Genomic DNA, 18,455 nt, shown 5'->3' with positions numbered 1-18,455 from the left:
CAAAGGGCTGCTCTTCCTGCAAGCAGTGGACAAAGCAGAAGGCTGCCAAACAACGTTATAAGGGAGCATTGCACAACTTTAAACGAGCATGTTCTCTAATTGATCAGCAAAGTAACAACGAAACAATGTTAACTGGGATAACTTTAAATGAGGAGTTACTGTACTCCTTCAATGCAGCGGAGACACTTCTGCCTGCAGCCCCAGCAGTTGTTCAGTCAGCAGAACTGTCAAGATGGTCCAGAAAGAGGAATCGGAATGGCAAGAGAAGGCCGCGCCAACCCTCTGACCAGGGCTCAGAACAACCCAAGCCATCTTCAGGGCCCAAGCCGGCCTTTTGAACTCATGGTTGAGAATGGTGTACCACACCTGACAATAGATCCACTCTGTCTTACCTTTTCATCCAGACTATCCCCTTTCTTCCGTACATGGTTCCGTATCACCTCGGACCAATGGGTGCTCTGCATGGTAGAGAGGGGATACTCCTTCCAATTCTGTGCCTTCCCATCCTTCCACACTCCTTCCCCATGCCTCTTCAGGAACATTTCTCACAAGCAACTCCTTATCCAGGAGGTGCAGTCACTCCTGTCTTTAGGGGCAGTGGAAGAGGTTCCTCAGGAGCATGGGGGCGAAGACTTCTATTCCCAGTATTTCCTAATACCAAAAGCCAAAGGAGGCCTTAGGCCCATCCTTGACCGATGAGAACTCAACAAGTTCGTGAAGAAACTCAAGTTCCGCATGGTCTCTCTGGACTCCATCATTCTCTCATTCGGTCCAGCAGACTGCTATGCCACCCTCAACTTAAAGGACATGTACTTTCATATCGCGATCACCCAGCCCCACAGGAAGTACCTCAGGTTTGTGGTGAACAACACCCACTACTAATTTACAGTTCTCCCATTTGGCCTGTCAGCACCTTGTATTTTCACCAAGTGCATGGCAGTTGTCGCTGCGTTTCTGTGCAGGCGGCAAGTACAGGTGTTTCCGTACCTCGATGACTGGCTCATCAAGGGCTGCTCCAAGACCCAAGTGGAAGGTCAGGTCAGATTCATCAGAGCCATCTTCGACAACTTGGGTCTCCTTCTTAACGAAGCAAAATCGATTCTGTCCCTGGTCCAGAGGATAGAAGTTATAGGGGCAATATTGGACTTGTCCTAGGCCAGGGCATACCTGCTGCAAGCGAGGTTTCAGGCCCTGACCAATATCATTAGAGGCCTCAGACAGTTTCCCACCACCACAGCAAGAAACTGCCTGAAGCTTCTCAGACACATGGCTGCCTGTACCGACATGGTGCAGCATGCCAGACTCAGGCTTCGACCTCTTCAGTCATGGCTTGCGTCAGTGTACCACCCGGCCAGGGACCGCCCCCCCCCCCCCCCCGGTCTGTGACTCCCTCCTATGGTGGCTTGACCCTCAGGAGGTGTGCTCAGGCATTACCCTTCACCAGTCCGCAGCTGTCTCTGTCACTGGTGATGGACGCATCAGACTTGGGCTGGGGAGCACATCTAGGAGACCACAGGACTCAAGGTCTCTGGTCTCAGGCAGATCTGGCTCTCCACATCAATGTCAGAGAGCTGAGAGTGGTGCATCTGACATGCCAGACCTTCCGAGCACACTTAACGGGACAATATTTATCAGTCATGATGGACAAAACCACAGCAATGTTCTGTATCAACAAACAGGGGGTGCACGCTTCTCACCCCTCTGCCAAGAACCCCTCATGATGTGGGACTTCTGTGTAGAACTTTTAATACACCTGCAAGTGTCATACCTCCCCAGGGTACAGAACACGCTGGTGGACCACCTCAGCAGGTTGTTTCATGGCCATGAGCGGTCCCTCCACCTGGCCGTCACAATTTCAATCTTCCAGAGGTTGGGATTTCCCCAGATAGCCCTATTCGTCACGTGATACAATGAAGTGCCAGCAGTTCTACTCCTTCCAAAATCACAGCCCGGGCTCCAGTGCGGACACGTTCCTCCTCCCTTGGGGATGTTGTCTCCTATACGCCTTTCTGCCAATACTGCTCATTCACAAGGTGCTCCTCAAGATCCAGAGGGAATGCGCTCAGATCATATTGATACCACCAGCTTGGCCCCATCAGCACTTGTACACATCTCTCCTAGACATGTCCGTGGAAGCCCTGATCATCCTGCCGCTCTTCCCGGACCTTCTAACACAAGATCATGGTTGTCTTCAACATCCGAACCTCGAGTTGCTTCACCTCACAATGTGGAAGTTCCATGGTTGAACCCAATGGAGCTTTCCTGTTCAGACCAAGTTTGACAGGTCCTCCTTGGCAGCAGAAAACCATCTAAGAGAGACACATACCTCGCCAAGTGGGTGAGATTTTCAGTCTGGTCAGCGCAGCATCATTTGTGCCCGACACTAGCTTCAGTGCAGCTTATTTTGGACTACCTCCTACATCTGAAGCAGCAGGGGCTTTCGTTATCATCAAGAAGGGTGCACTTAACTGCCATTTTGGCCTTTCACCCTGGCGAGGAGGGCCTTTCTGTGTTTGCTAACCTGACGGTCAGCCTGTTCTTAAAAGGGCTCGACAGGCTATACCCTAACATCCGTCAGTGTATCCTGATCTGGGACCTCAACCTGGTCCTGTCTAGACTCACAGGATCCTCCTTTGAGCCTTTGGCGATGTGCTCCCTGCTGTACCTCTCTTACAGGGTGGCGATCCTGGTGGCGATAACCTTGGCCAGGAGAGTGTCTGAACTCAAGGCCCTAACCTCAGAGCCCCCTTATACTATGTTCTATAAGGATAAGGTGCAGGTCAGGTCTCCTGCTTTCCTCCCAAAGGTGGTATCACAGTTTCACATTAATCAGGACAGCTTTCTCCCGGTGTTCTACCCTAAGCCACATTCTAGCAGCAGGGAGCAGAGACTCCACTCACTAGATGTCCACAGCGTGCTAGCTTTCTACATTGAGAAAACAAAGCAGAAAATCAGTCCAGCTGTTCGTGGCGGTGGCAGACAGAATGGAAAGGCCTACCCATGTTGTCACAATGCATTTCGTCATGGATTACATCCTGCATCTGCGAGTGCTACAACCTGGCATGATTTCCCACACCCCTAATCAGTGCACACTCCACCATCAACAGCATTTCTGGCTCAGGTTCCCACTCAGGTAATCTACAGGGTGGCGACATGGTCCCCCATCCACACTTTTACCACACTCTGTGCGATTACGCAGCAGGCCAGAGATGATGCCGCCTTCAGATGAGCAGTAGTCCAATCAGTGGACGACTCTGACCCCACCTCCTGAACTTGGGCTTGCGAGTCACATGATTGGAATTGACATGAACAAGCACTCGAGAGTGAGTTGTGGGAAAAAACGATTACTCACCTTCTCGTAACTGTTGTTCTTCCAGATGTGTTGTTCATGTACATTCCAATACCCACCCTCCCACCCCTCTGTCAGAGCAGCCGGCAAGAAGGGGCTGAGGGAGTGTAGGGTTGGCAGGACCCTATATTGGATGCTATGAAGGTGCGACTCCAGGGGGCACCCAAGCCAATCCTATGGTTGTTGCTCTGGGAAAAATCTTCTGGCTGGCATGCCTGCGGCACATACACACCTGATTGGAATGGCCATGAACAACACTTCTCGAAGAACAAGTTATGAGAAGGTGAGTAATTGTTTTTTTCCACCACTCACTCTTGTTTCTAGTTAAATCTTTTTATTCTTTCTTAAATAAACCTTCTTTTGTTATAAGTGCTCACAAGTGCTTTGTGGTTTACAGGAGCTATGGTTTAAGGTAAAACTGGCAAACGGGCATGCTGTACCTTTGGGTGCAGAGGCTCTGGAAATTCTGTGAGTAGCCTGTGTCAGGGGCTGGATATGAGAGGGAACAATTCAAAGCATATTTGCATATTGAGATTTCTCTCTGCCTGATTCAGAGGAGGGATTTGAATCCACATCTCTTAGCTCTCAGATGAGTGTATTAATCACCAGATCATAGACTCATTCTCTCTCTCTCTCTTTGATCCTGGTGGTTGGATCACTCACTGAGAGGAAGGACAGCTGAGTTCAAGTCTCTGCCCTAAATAGTATTTAAGTATTTATACAAAGTAGACAAGCGTCAGCAGGCATGAGTGAGAACAGAATAGCCTTTAGTCTGGTTGTTGGGATGCTCACCTGGAAGGCAGGGAGAGTTGAATTTAAGTTCCTGTTGCAGAGTGGGGATTCAAATGTGGGTCTCCAAGATCCTATGCAAATGCCCTAACACTGGACTAACGTTTATAACGGATGGACAGACACACACTTCCAATTTGCTGACAAATTCTGAAAATTTTTGAAGATGAGGCGAATATTATGGTTTTTGTTTTGGATTGCTAGCTGAACCAAAAAATCAAGTGTTTGTCCTGGTCTATTTATAGCTCATTTTAGCTAGGAGACTGGATATCTTAGATGGCTGCTAATGGAACTTTCTAGACTGTAGATCACTGATTCAAATTTGGGCTGGATCAGTAGTGATGAAAAGTTGTTACCCTCTGATGGCTGTTTAGTGGCCTGCTTATATGAATTAATATTGGTAGTTCTCAGTCCAATTTCTTGTCTCCACATTACAAAAGCCATGATCAAAATTGGTACTGATTGGTCCCCTTGTCGGTAGGCTCAACACATCGGCCAAGAGTTCCATAGGGACTGAACTTTCCTGTCACCCTTAAATATTGTTCTTCCAGGGCAGGGTTGAGGCACACTTCCTGGGCAGCTTGCACTTTTGCTGCCTTGATTACTTGAGTCTGCCACCTTTTATAAGGAACAAATTCACTAAAAAATTAAAAACAAAACTCACCTCAACCCTGTGCATCTTTCTGTCTGTCTGTTTCTCTCTCTCTCTCTGCTGCAGCCTCCACAGTTTAAACTGGACCCACGACTGGCCCGTTTGTTGGGAATACATACACAGACCCGATCAGCAATTATCCAGGCCCTCTGGCAGTACATCAAAACAAACAAACTGCAAGACTCCCATGATAAGGAATATATCAACTGTGACAAATACTTCCAGCAGGTAACTAACTCCCTATTGGTAGCAAGATATCTTCAGAGTTTGGGACTAGCACCTAGCTGTTTCTTGAATGGGCAGGAGGTCCTGAATAAAAGTTTCCTTTTATAATTCTCTGAATTTCTTCAGTTTCACATGGCTGTCAGCAGGCATTACCACCAATGAGACAAACACTCTTCACATATCTTCATTTTGCAGTGTAGACAAAGCCCTCAGAGTCACATACCCACAAAGTTCTTCCTTCTACTTCACAGTGCTGGAAGGAATTTGTCTAGTTTTTCTGTATTCTGTATTAATTGCTTTGCACAGCTCTGACTTATGAATCAAAGTTACCATTTTATATCAGTCTTATCATATAACCTGCTAATTCTGAATGGTTGATTATAGGGACAAAGTGAGTGAGGTAGTATTTTTTATTGGTCCAACTTCTGCTGGTGAAAGAGACAAGTGTTCTTTCTACACAGCTCTTCTTCAGATTGGTTATACGCAGACTCCTCCAGTCTGTCAGGAGTGGAAGGACATGCCATATGTCTCTTGAAAGGCAATTTTTTTTCTAGATTTGCAGTAACTTGTAAGATTTCACTTGTGATCTCTATGTAATGACTTGAACAGTTATCTCCTCAAGACCCATTTCTGCTATGACACCCACCTGAAATTAACCAACCAAGCCATCCATTAAAAAGAATCCTCACCCTCTTCTCTCCATGACACCATGCAGTACCCTCATTGAGTAATGTTGTTTTATGGGTGTTAACTCCAATTTCCCTGCCTTCTTTGTTTGTCTAACTTAGTTTGTAAGCACCTCAGGGGAGGATCATTTCATCTTTCAGTTATGGGAGAAATAAATTATGAATATTTGGTAATTAAAAGTTTATTCTTAGCTTCCTTTCTAACTCTCCATTTCGAGTTGCTCATCATTCTTTTTCCAGTTGAAGTGACTCAGCCCAAAGAGGACTTTTTGTTTTTTGAAAGTTTGAACAAAATTGTTTCAGCTATTATTAAAATTATTTGAACATGAAAGGCATATTTATCTTCGTCCCACTATATCCCAGTCAGAAATGTAATATTTCTGTAACCCCAAAACTTACCATATATACTCGTTCATAAGCTGAATTTTTTTAGTAAAAAAGGGAAACACCAGAGAAGGGGGTCGGTTTATGAATGGGTATAGAGAGGGAGAGGTGAGACACAGCGCCTCCCCCCAACAGAGGGAGCAAGGAGAGGCAGCACAGCCAGAAGGGAAGAGGCAGGGCCAGTGTCTCTCTGCTTCTGGCCACTCTGCTCTCTCTCCAGCCTCCAAAGCAACTGCAGCTCCAGGGCTGGCAGGCTGCAGCCATGCCACCCCCCAGAGCAGGCTGTGGCTGCGCCGCCTGGCCCAGCCTGCTGAAACATGCTGCGGCCGCACTGCCCAGCCTGCCGGAGCAGCTCCAGCTAGATCAGAGACATCCTCCCCTGGCCCTCCCCAGATAAGATGGGAAGGGATGGGATGGGAAGAGTGGGGGTGTCCCAGGCTAGGGGTGGGGTCATGAGGGGGTGGTCACAGGGGTTACTCCCGTCTCCTAGCTTCTCCCCCTCAAAAAATTTCCCCACCATTTGCTGTGCCAGCCAGTCAGGATAAGCAGCTGGCGCACCGGGACACTTTGTTTACTGAGGTTTACTTCCGTGCCTGTGGACACTTGATGTCCTGGGAACCGAAGTTTGCTGACCCCTGAATTATAGAGTTGGCTTATGAATGGGTTATAAAAATTTTCCATTTTTACTTATCCATCTTGGGGGGGGTCGGCTTATAAACTAACCAGCTTATGACTGAGTATATACAGTAAATGTTTAGACACTTTGAACTTACCCTTTTTAAGAGATATTGGGTAAAATTTCCAATAGCACTTAAGTCCCATTTTTAAAAGTGGCTTGAGTACTTGAAGCTTGAATCCCACTGAAACTCAGTGGGACTTCCTCCTAAGTACCTAGGTCACTTTTGAAAATTTTACCTCTTATTTTGATCTAAGGCTAAAGATACATTTCTTAACGTTCTATATTTTTAAAGATCTGAGGATATAATTTTCATTTACACTATGGCCTCTTTACACTGCTCTTAAAGTGTAAAGGGACCTTAACGTAAGTAATTACATTGACTTGTAAATTTACATTTGTGCCCCCTTGAAGACCCCTTTATATTGCCAGAGCCGTGTTTAGTGGCCTTGGTGTAAATGAGATGCAGGCCCATGAGCCTGCACATTTGGGAGCTGGTTGCATGCAAAGTCATGTTTTTCATCTGACTTTCTGAGGCATTGTTTAAGAGAGCAGCAGTAGCATGTTCAGTGAGCAGACATTGTGAAGGAAAAAACTTAACCCATCAGTGCCCTTAATCTATCCAGGTTCTTGTATTGGCACCCATCATCATAGTATGTGAATGAGAGTACGAATAACAACATTGATCTCTCTCAGTCTCCCTCCCTCCTTTTCTTGCTAGCAACAAGGGGATTAGGGTTTGTTTTGAACTATGGTAACATAGAAGTGTTAGTTTGAGGAAGGTGTTACTGCAGGAAAGCAGCATGAATGAAGAAGTGGGATTGGCGACCATTCTTATTTCATATGGCAGTGAGTTCCATATTTTTGGTCGGGTTCCTGGGGTGGTTCTGTCTCTTATAGTCATGAGTCTTCCCCTAATAATCTGCGGTTCCATAGTCTTGTCAAAAGGTAGCAGTGGTGTGAATTTGGGGTCATGGCGAAAGAGCGGTGTCTCAGGGAGCCAGGGCCAGTCTCATGTACATCTTTGAATATCAAGGTAGACAGCTGGAATTGGATCAGTGAGGAGTCAGTACAGAGGAAAGTGCTGTTGGGGGTGCTCCGTGCTGCTGAGAATGTCACTGAGCAGCTGGGCTGCTGCATTCTGATTAGTTGAAGCTTCCTAAAACCATAGGGCTTCATTCCTAGACATAGAGAATTACAGTAGTTAAGCCTAGAAGTTACAAAAGAGTGGATCACAATCTGATGGGATAGGGCAAATCATCTGGCCAGCTGTAGATGGAAGCTGATGTTTTTTGCCACTGTGGCTATTTGGGTATCTAGGTGCCATGCAGAGTCTGAGAGGATCCCAAGGCTATGGACTAGATTAACAATCCAGGGGAAGATACTTTCTTCAAAACCCTTAATGTATAAGTTCAGTTTGCTGAATAGCCACTGATTATTACAACTTCTAGAAGAGTTCAGTATATGGGGAGAAATGGTCCCTGCTCCAAAGGGCACAAAAGGTAGTTAAAAATAAGATTGAACAAGCAATGTGACAAACGATAGAAGAGAGGATATGATGGAATAAGGTGGTTTGCAAGGTGGCAACATGAATAAGTGGAATATTCCAAACCATATTTATTACTTTTTAAAGATCTTCTACTTTTTTCTGTTCTTAAGTGGCCTCTGTTTTTTTGAAGTTCTTAAACCTCTTCTTGTTTCTGGTTATTATAATATATAATAATGGATGGAAATGTTAACACACACCCCTCCTTGGGCATGTTGGGCAGAAGCTGAATATAGGGGCCCTTGTGGTTCCACTTTGTGAGGTGGAGGAAGGCAGAATTCAAGGAGCTGTGAACTATGGAAGATTAAATTCAATGTAGATAAATGCAAAGTAATACATATTGGAAAAAATAATCCCAGCTATACATACAAAATGATGGGGTCTAAATTAGCTGTTACCACTCAAGAAAGAAATCTTGACAGCATCATGGATAGTTCTCTGAAAACAATGTGAAGCAGCAGTCAAAAAAGCTAACCAAATGTTCGAAATCATTAGGAAACAGATAATAAAACAGAAAATATCATAATGCCACTATATAAATTCATGGTACACCCACAAGTTGAATATTGTGTGCAGTTCTGGATACTCCAACTCCAGAATGATATATTATAATTGGAAAAGGTGCTGAGAAACAGTTAGAGGTATGGGAGCTGCGGGAAGCGGTGCAGGCTGGGACACCGCTTCCCGCAGCTCCCATTGGCCGGGAATGGCGAACCATGGCCACTGGGAGCTGCCAACAGCCATACCTGTGGAAGCTCAGGTAAACAAAGTACCTTGCAGCCCGCCAGAGGCTTACCCTGAACAAGCTATGAACCAAGTTTGAGAACCCCTGGACTATATTGACATAGATTCGAAGGCCAGAAGGGACCACTCTGATCATTTAGTCTGACCAGCTACATAAGAATAAAAACATAAGAATGCCCATACTGGGTCAGACCAATGGTCTGTCTAGGCCACTTTTCCATCTTCTGACAGTGGCCAATGTCAGGTGTTTGAAAGAGAGAGGAGGGATAGTTCAGTGGTTCAAGCATTAGCCTGCTAAACTTGGGGTTGTGAGTTCAATCCTTGAGGGGGCCACTTAGGGATCAGGGCAAAAATTGGTCCTGCTAGTGAAGGCAGGGGGCTGGACTCAATGACCTTTCAAGGTCTCTTCCAGTTCTAGGAGATAGGTATATCTCCTATTATTATGAAAAGAAAAGGGCAATTATCAAGTGATCCATCCCTTGTTGTCCAGTCTGAGGTTTAGGGCACCATAGCATGGAATTGCATCCTGATCATCTTCATTAATGGACCTATCCTCCATGAACTAATCTAATTCTTTTTTGAACCCCATTGCATAACACAGGCCATAGAACTTACCCTAAATAATTCCTATTTGAACGATAGGAGGTCTTTTAGAAAAACATATAATCTTTGATTTAAAAATTGCCAGTGATGGAGAATCTACCACAACCTTGGGTAGATTGTTCCAGTGATTAATTACTCTCACAGTTAAAAATGTACATCTTATTTCCAGTCTGAATTTGTCTAGTTTCAAGTTCCAGCTATTGGATCTTGTTATATCTTTGCTTGATTAATCAGCCCATTATCAAATATTTGTTCCATTTGTAGATGATTGTAGACTGTGATCTAGTCACACCTTGACCTAACATTATAATGAGCTGTTTCCTCCAGCTGCTAGACTAAAGCAGGGATGCTACCCACCCCATCAGCCAGACTGGTAAGTGACTTCGGAATTTATGAGGAAAGCAGTATTACTATAAAGAGTGCCTAGGGGAGCAGAGCTAGAGATAAGCTTTCAGAATTTCCTGACTCTTGAGCCCTTGATTTCTCACCTTCCTGTTCAACTGCAAGGTAGTTTTTTCCCAGGGATATTAACAAACCTTTCACCTTATTTAGATCTTCGATTGTCCACGGCTAAAATTTTCCGAAATTCCTCAGAGACTCACTAATCTGCTGCTGCCTCCAGACCCCATAGTTATAAACCACATCATCAGGTAAGTGTGCCAGCCAGCCCAGCACTGCCCGAGTTTCCCACCACAAAGGAAGTATGAACCATTTCCCTCTTTGCCCCACAGATGATGTTGCTAACCAGTCCTCCATTTTCTGTCAAACTCTGATAGATTATTTGTATCTGGGATACTTCCACAGACCCCAATATTCTAGTATCTAGGTGCCTCATGAACTTACATGTATTTATCCTCACAACCCCCTCCCTTCCCTTAGGAAATGTTGTTATCCCCATGTTACAGATGGGAAGTTGAAGTACAGAAAGACTAAGTGTTTCCACAAAATCAAAGAAGATGTGAGTAGTGAGTTGAATCTGTGTCTCACTAGTCCTTGGCTAGCACCCTAAACACTGGACCATCTGTTCTTTCTAAAAAGGTACCTTTCACTATACCCTGCAACATACCCTGCTGGCGTACCGAGCTTTCCCCAAAGCCAGCACTCCTGGGAAGAGACTGGAGTAGCTGGGAGCTCCCATCCTGCCCTGCTCCCTACAGTGCCTCCTACTGGGAGATTCTGGGACTGTAACATCTGTGAGTGCCACAGAAGAAGCTCTGTTATGTCCATTCCTTTCTAGTTAGGTCTGGAAGAAGTCTCAGCAGATTCCTTCCTTCCACTCCTGCTAAAAACATGGACTCAAGTGGGCCTAACACTGAGAGTGGAATTCAAGGTTCTGTTATCTTCTCCATAGTGTTGACCCCAATGACCAGAAAAAGACAGCGTGTTATGACATTGACGTGGAAGTTGAAGATCCCTTAAAAGGACAAATGAGTAGCTTTCTCCTCTCAACAGCCAACCAGCAGGAGATAACAGCACTGGACAACAAGGTAGGGGGACAACAATAAGGTGGGGAGGGATAGCTCAGTGGTTTGAGCATTGGCCTGCTAAACCCAGCGTTGCAATCTCAATCCTTGAGGAGGCCTTTCAGGGATCTGGGGCAAAAAATCAGTAGTTGGTCCTGCTAGTGAAGGCAGGGGGCTGGACTTGATGACCTTTCAAAGTCCCTTCCAGTTCTAGGAGATAGGTACTGGCACAAGAGTGAAGGATTTAAAGTATCATGGAGCATGGTATATGTGAATATGCAGTATGAGGGGCATGAAGTCACATGCTACACTCTATGAGAATGCAGTCTGAGCTGGGTACATTGTCACAGGGCATACTCTATGAGAGTGGATATTCATAGATTTTTAAGGCCAGAAGGGACTGTTAGATTATCTAGTTTGACTTCCTATTTAACACAGGCCATAGAATTTCAGCCAGTTACCTTTATATTGAGACCAGTAATGTGTATTTGACTGAAAAATACCTTCTAGAAAGGCATCCAGTCTTGATTTAAAGACATCAAGAGATAGAGAATCCACCACTTCTCTTGCTGGTTTGTTACAATAGTTAATAACTCTCCCTGTGAAAAATGTGTGCCTTATTTCTGATTTGATTTTATCTGGCTTTAACTTCCAGCCATTCATTCTTGTTCTGCTTTCTGTACTAGATTAAAAAGCTCTCTACTACCTGGTATTGCCTTGCCATGAAGGTACTCATATACCATAATCAAGTCAACTTTTGATCTTTTAAATAAGATAAACAGATCAAGCTCTTTAAATCGCTCATGTAAAGCATATTTTTTCCAGTCCTCAAATAATTTTTGTGGCTCTTTTCTGTACCCTCTCCAATTTTACATCTTTTAAAAAGTTTGGATACCAGAACTGGATACAGTAATCACCTCCTGTAGCAGTGAGACTCACCAGCGCGGCGCCTCCTGCTAGTGATCCTGGGAATTAGCTCAACTTCAGCCCAGAGCACCTGTGCTGGCTCGTGGCTCACCTGCCTTGGGCCCCACCCATACCCCAGTGCCCTTTACCTCAGGGTTCTGCCCCTGCAGTATCCCTACTCTCTGGGTCTGCCCTCCCAGGGGAACCCCCAACCCTCTATCCCCACCTTGCCTCAGTGGCTACTGCCAGTCATCATCTAGCCCCTCCCGCTCACTGGGGCAGACTGCAGTCTGTAAACCATTCATCACTGGCCAGGGGGGTTGGACCTGCTGCCTTTGCCTAACCCCAGGCTACATCTCTGCAGCCCCAGTACCTCTGTAGGCCTTGCACAGGGCCTGCAGCCTGGGGAGTTGCGAGGCTGGAGCTCCACAGCTCCTCTTGCCTTTCCCCAGCACTGTTCTACTCATGCCCCCTTCTCTCCCAGACACCCAGGTCCTTCTCTCTCTACAGCTAGAGAGAGATTGACTTAGCTCCTGGCTCATAGCCCTTTTATAGGGCCAGCTGTGGCCTGATTAGGGCATGGACCCAGCTGTGGCTGCTTCCCCAATCAGCCTAGCCTTTTCTCTCAAGAGTGGGGTATCTGCCCCACTACACCTCCCTACTTCAGTTCACTACTCATTGTTTATACATACAAGGATTGCATTGGTCCTTTTTTCCACAGTATTGTATTAGGAACTCATGTTGAGGAAATGGACAAATCCCTAGATCTTTTTCAGTCATTGTTATCCAAAATACAGTCCCTCATTCTGTAGGAATGGCCGGTGTTCTTTGTTCCTAGATGTACAGAAACGCCTCACTTAAAATCATCCCAGTTAACACTGTTTTGATGTTAAGTTGCTGATCAATTAGGGAATATGCTCATTTAAAGTTGTTAAATGCTCCCTTCCAACATCATTTGGCAGCCGCCTTTTTTGTCCATTGCTTGCAGGAAGAGCAGCCCGTTGCAGCTAGCTGGTAGGTGGTTAGAACCAGGGGGGACCAGCAGCCCCCTATCAGCTCCCCACTCCCCTAAGTTCCCTGTGCAGCAGCTGTCCCTCCCCCCACTGCCATGTGCTGCTCCTGGCCTCTGCCTTCGAGCTGCTCCCAGAGACTCCTGCTTGCTGTACAGGGGAAGAAGGGGGCTAATGTCAGGGTGTCTTCCCCTCCCCCCACTCCTGCACCCCACTTACCCCATCTTCCATAGAGCAGGGGGGACACATGATAGAGGGAGGGAGCTTCTAGGCAGTAGTTGCAGTCTCAGGTCTCAGCAAACTGATTTAATTAACAAGGCAGTGTACTTAAGCCTGGGGTCAGCTACTTAAAGGGGAAATGCTCATTTTTTCTCTCATACACAGAGTGTGTGTCTCTGTCTGCCCTCCCTCCTTTCCCACTGCCATGTAGAGTGTTTTGAGAGTTAACCCTTGAGGGCTCAGTCAATTGCTAGTTCATTTAGCAGTAAGGCATTCCCTGGGAAATACCCCACCCTCTGACTCCTCCACCTCAACCAAGCCTCACAATCATCGTCACTGTGTACCAGTATTAAATTGTTTGTTTAAAACTTATACTGTGTGTGTGTGTATACATATACATATATAATATAGTCTTTTGTCTGATGAAATATTTCCCTGGAACCTAACCCCCTCATTTATTAATTCTTATGGTGAAATTGGATTCTCTTAACAGCATTTTGCTTAAAGTCACATTTTTCGGGAACATAACTACAATGTTAAGTGAGGAGTTCCTCTATACCTTACGTATGACTGCTGTAGAATACATTTTGTATGAATGGGCCCAGCTTACCAAATGATTCAGATCACTCTGTATGTCCTTATAATATTTATTAGACAGCCAGTCTTTGTGTCATCTACAACTTTAATCAGCAATGATTTTATAAAAAAATAATATTAATAATAATAATATAAATATATTTACTTCCAAATCCTTGATAAAAATGTTGAATAGCATTGGGCCAAGTACCAGTTGTTGTGGAACCCCACTAGAAACACTCTCATTCAATGAAGATTGCTTATTGACACCTACTTTTTGAGATCTGTCTATTAGCAAGTTCTTAATTTGTTTAGTGTGGATTTTTTTGATATTGTATACTGCAGATTTTTTTACTCAGACTATCGTGCGATACTAACGGAAACACCTTACAAAGGTCTAAGTATATTACATCTATCCAGTTACCATTATCAACCAACTTGCAATTTCATCAAAAATGAAGTCAGAGTTGTTTGGCAAGACTTATTTTCTACCAAACCATGCTGATTGGCATTAATTATATTCCCATTTTTTATAGATTGAATCCTGTATCAGTTTTCCCATTATTTTGCCTGAGATTGATGTCAGGCTAACTCTCTTATAATTACGTGGGTCATCCTACTTGCATTTTTGAATATTAGCATGATATATCAGCAATCTTCTGGAATTTCCCCAATATTTCAAGATTTATTGGAAATTAACATTAATGGGACAGAGGTATCCTCAGACAACTCTTTTAGGATTTTGGGGTGCAAGTGATCTATACCAGTTGATTTTAAAATGTTTATTCCTAGTAGATATTGTTTAACATCCTCCCTAGTTACTAATGCTCTGAAAAGTAGTTCATCATCCTCATGTGATATGAGAACATCATTCTGCTTCTTTCCAGATACGGAACAGAGATAAGGGCTTAGCTTGTTTTTTAACTTTAACATCAGGAATTTCAAGTCAGAGTTCTCTTGATTTTGCTGGAGGACTTTCTGGGGAAAGGAGGTGTTTAAGAGTTTATCTACACATAAAGAAGTGTACCACTTTAACTATACTGGTGTAATTACAGCTGTACAACTGCAAAGGGTGAATGCAGCTATATCAGTCTAAAGGTGCTAATTCTCATAAACTATTCCAGTGTAATAAGCACCTTTGTGCCAGGAAAACTGTGCCACACTAGGGTTTCTTCAGGTATGTTAGCAACAAGAAGAAAGTCAAGGAAAGTGTGGGCCCCTTACTGAATGAGGGAGGCAACCTAGTGACCGAGGATGTGGAAAAAGCTAATGTACTCAATGCCTTTTTTGCCTCTGTCTTCATGAACAAGATCAGCTTCCAGACTGCTGCACTGGGCAGCACAGCATGGGGAGGAGGTGACCAGCTCTCTGTGGAGAAAGAAGTGGTTCAGGACTATTTAGAAAAGCTGGATGAACACAAGTCCATGGGGCTGGATGCACTGCATCCAAGGGTGCTAAAGGAGTTGGCGGATGTGATTGCAGAGCCATTGTCCATTATCTTTGAAAACGCATGGTGGTCAGGGAAGGTCCCGGCTGACTGGAAAAAGGCTAATGTAGTGCCAATCTTTAAAAAAGGGAAGGAGGAGGATCCGGGGAACTACAGGCCAGTGAACCTCAGCTCAGTCCCTGGAAAAATCATGGAGCAGGTCCTCACGGAATCAATTCTGAAGCACTTAGAGGAGAGAAAAGTGATCAGGAACTGTCAGCATGGATTCACCAAGGGCAGGTCATGCCTGACTAACCTAATTGCCTTCTATGAGGAGATAACTGGGTCTGTGGATGAGGGGAAAGCAGTGGACTTGTTATTCCTTGACTTTAGCAAAGCTTTTATACGGTCTCCCACAGTGTTCTTGCCAGCAAGTTAAAGAAATATGGGCTGGATGAAAGAACTATAAGGTGGGTAGAAGGCTGGCTAGATCGTCGGGCTCAACAGGTAGTGATCAATGGCTCCGTGTCTAGTTCACAGCCGGTATCAAGTGGAGTGCCGCAAGAGTTTTGTTCAATATCTTCATTAGTGATCTGCAGGATGGCGTGGAGTGCACCTTCAGCCAGTTTGCAGATGACACCAAACTGGGAGGAGTGGTAGATACACTGGAGGGTGGGCATAGGATACAGAGGGACCTAGACAAATAAGAGGATTGAGCCAAAAGAAATCTGAGAGTCCTGCTCTTAGGATGGAAGAATCCCATGCACTACTACAGACTAGGGACCAAATGGCTAGGCAGCAGTTCTGCAGAAAAGGACCTAGGGGTTACAGTGGATGAGAAGCTGGATATGAGTCGACAGTGTACCCTTGTTGCCAAGAAGGCTAATGGCATTTTGGGCTGTATAAGTAGCGGCATTGCCAGCAGATCGAGGGATGTGATCATTCCCCTCTATTTGACATTGGTGAGGCCTCATCTGGAGACTGTGTCCAGTTTTGGGCCCCACACTGCAAGAAGGATGTGGAAAAATTGGAAAGAGTCCAGTGGAGGGCAACAAAAATGATTAGGAGGCTGGAGCACATGACTTATGAGAAGAGCCTGAGGGAACTAGGATTGTTTAGTTTGCAGAAGAGAAGAATGAGGGAGGATTTGATAGTTGCTTTCAACTACCTGACAAGGGGGTTCCAAAGAGGATGGCTCTAAACTGTTCTCAGGGGTAGCAGATGACAGAACAGGGAGTAATGGTCTCAAGTTGCAGTGGGGGAGGTTTCGGTTGGATATTAGGAAAAACTTTTTCACTAGGAGGGTGGTGAAGCACTGGAATGGGTTACCTAGGGAGGTAGTGGAATCTCCTTGCTCAGCCCTGGTCTACATTTGGGGGGGTAGGGGGGGGGAAGTCGACCTAAGATACGCAAGTTCAGCTATGCGAATAGCGTAGCTGGAGTCAGCATATCTTAGGTCGATTTACCTGGCCGTGAGGATGGCGGCAAGTCGACCGCTGCCACTCCCCCGTCAACTCCGCTTCCGCCTCTCGCAAGCTGGAGCTCCGGAGTCGATGGGGAGTGCATTCGCGGATAAATTTATCCACGTCTAGACGAGACATGAAAAATCAATCCCCTACAGATTGATCCGTACGTGCCGATCCGGCAGGTAGTGAAGACCTGCCCTTAGAGGTTTTTAAGGTCAGGCTTGACAGAGCCCTGGCTGGGATGATTTAGTTGGGGATTGGTCCTGCTTTGAGCAGGGGGTTGGACTAGATAACCTCTCGAGGTCTCTTCCAACCCTGATATTCTATGATTCTATGTACCAGTTTAGCTATTTCAGTGTAAAATCACACCCCTAACCAAAATATTTAAATTGGTACAAAAACTGTGTATACCTTCCACTTTCACTGAATGATTGTAACAGTTGGGGTGTTGAATGTTAAACAACAAAGTCCTTTCCCAAAATATTTATTAGTCATTTCAATTAAATACTCCTCTACCCCGATATAACGCGACCCAATATAATACGAATTCGGATATAACGCGGTAAAGCAGCACTCCGGGGGGGTGGGGCAGCGCCCTCCGGCGGATCAAAGCAAGTTCAATATAACGCAGTTTCACCTATAACACAGTAAGATTTTTTGGCTCCCAAGGACAGTGTTATATCGTGGTAGAGGTGTAGGTGGTAACAAAGGAACAAAAAAGGGGTTTTAAACTATATGATTTGGGCCAGGTCTACACTGCAAGCTTTTGTCGGCATAGCAATGTTGGTTACGGGTGTGATTTTCAGTGACATTTTTGTCCTATCAGAAGTTCTAGTGTAGATGCAGTTGTACTAGCATAAAAGTGCTTTTGCTGGCTTAGCTTATTTTGTCCACTGACTCAATATAAGGAATACTAGCAAAATCACTTTTTTGCATCTACGTAGGAGAGTTTTACTGAAACTTTCAAGAATAGACTAGCCTCTGAGTCTGAGTTCCCAGTCTGTAAAACAGGGATAGCAGCACTGCTCTACCTCCAAGCTGTGTTATGAGGATAACGACTCTGAAGACTGTAAAGCACTCAGATGCTACAATGAGCGAGGCTATGTACCTGTGATTGGGTGATTGATGGATGTGGAGGTTTTGGTTCATGCAGAAACCACCCCAATACTTCTCACTGCAGAGCTACACTCCCTGCCTTTTCAGCCCACTCTTCCCTGCACTGTGCTGTAGCCTAAACAATTATTGCAATTATGAAATTATTTATTAGGGTATAACATGCGCATGTCACAAATAAGTTCTTTTTCAGGCAGCTACTTTAGAATTAATTAAGAAGATGAAATTGGTGAAACACACAGAGATACCTTATTAGCTTTAGTTTCTGCAGGCAAATATAATTGAAATCATGGAAAAAATCAATATACATAGTATAAGAATAAGATAGGTAGAGTAAAGTGATTTCCTGCTTTGTTCATGTTTACAATCTGACATTGTGCATGCTTACAAGTTTAGGGAGACCATTTAAAAATAAAGATGGAAAGAAAAGTAAGTGGAGATCACCCCCAGAAAAGAGTTCTGGGCTAGGCTTCCTTCCTGCTTGTTCCCTGGTGTCCCAACAACAGGTTGGATAACTACATCTTTTGTATACCTTTTCCTTTCAACCCATATGTCCAGAATCATATTGTATAAGGTTTGGGCCCCTACCTAGGTTTGTACCAGCTAACAATATGTGGTATTC

At 44.9% G+C, this 18,455-nt stretch overlaps 1 protein-coding gene across 9 annotated transcripts in view; it reads left to right on the top strand.

Annotated features, from left to right (window-relative positions):
• SMARCD3 (SWI/SNF related, matrix associated, actin dependent regulator of chromatin, subfamily d, member 3) overlaps window positions 1-18,455 on the top strand; it is a 245,865-nt gene that overhangs the window by 187,004 nt on the left and 40,406 nt on the right. For all 9 annotated transcript variants that reach the window (XM_050942683.1, XM_050942678.1, XM_050942679.1 and 6 more), the window contains 3 exons: window positions 4,857-5,018; window positions 10,207-10,304; window positions 11,006-11,141. In XM_050942683.1, the coding sequence (XP_050798640.1) occupies window positions 4,857-5,018; window positions 10,207-10,304; window positions 11,006-11,141 (396 nt within the window). The remainder of the gene's footprint in view (window positions 1-4,856; window positions 5,019-10,206; window positions 10,305-11,005; window positions 11,142-18,455) is intronic.

Source organism: Gopherus flavomarginatus, chromosome 2 (genome assembly GCF_025201925.1).
Source record: "Gopherus flavomarginatus isolate rGopFla2 chromosome 2, rGopFla2.mat.asm, whole genome shotgun sequence".
Classification (NCBI taxonomy): Eukaryota; Metazoa; Chordata; order Testudines; family Testudinidae; genus Gopherus; species Gopherus flavomarginatus.
Note: the sequence above shows the minus strand (reverse complement) of the source record. Positions and strands in the feature narration are given on the sequence as shown.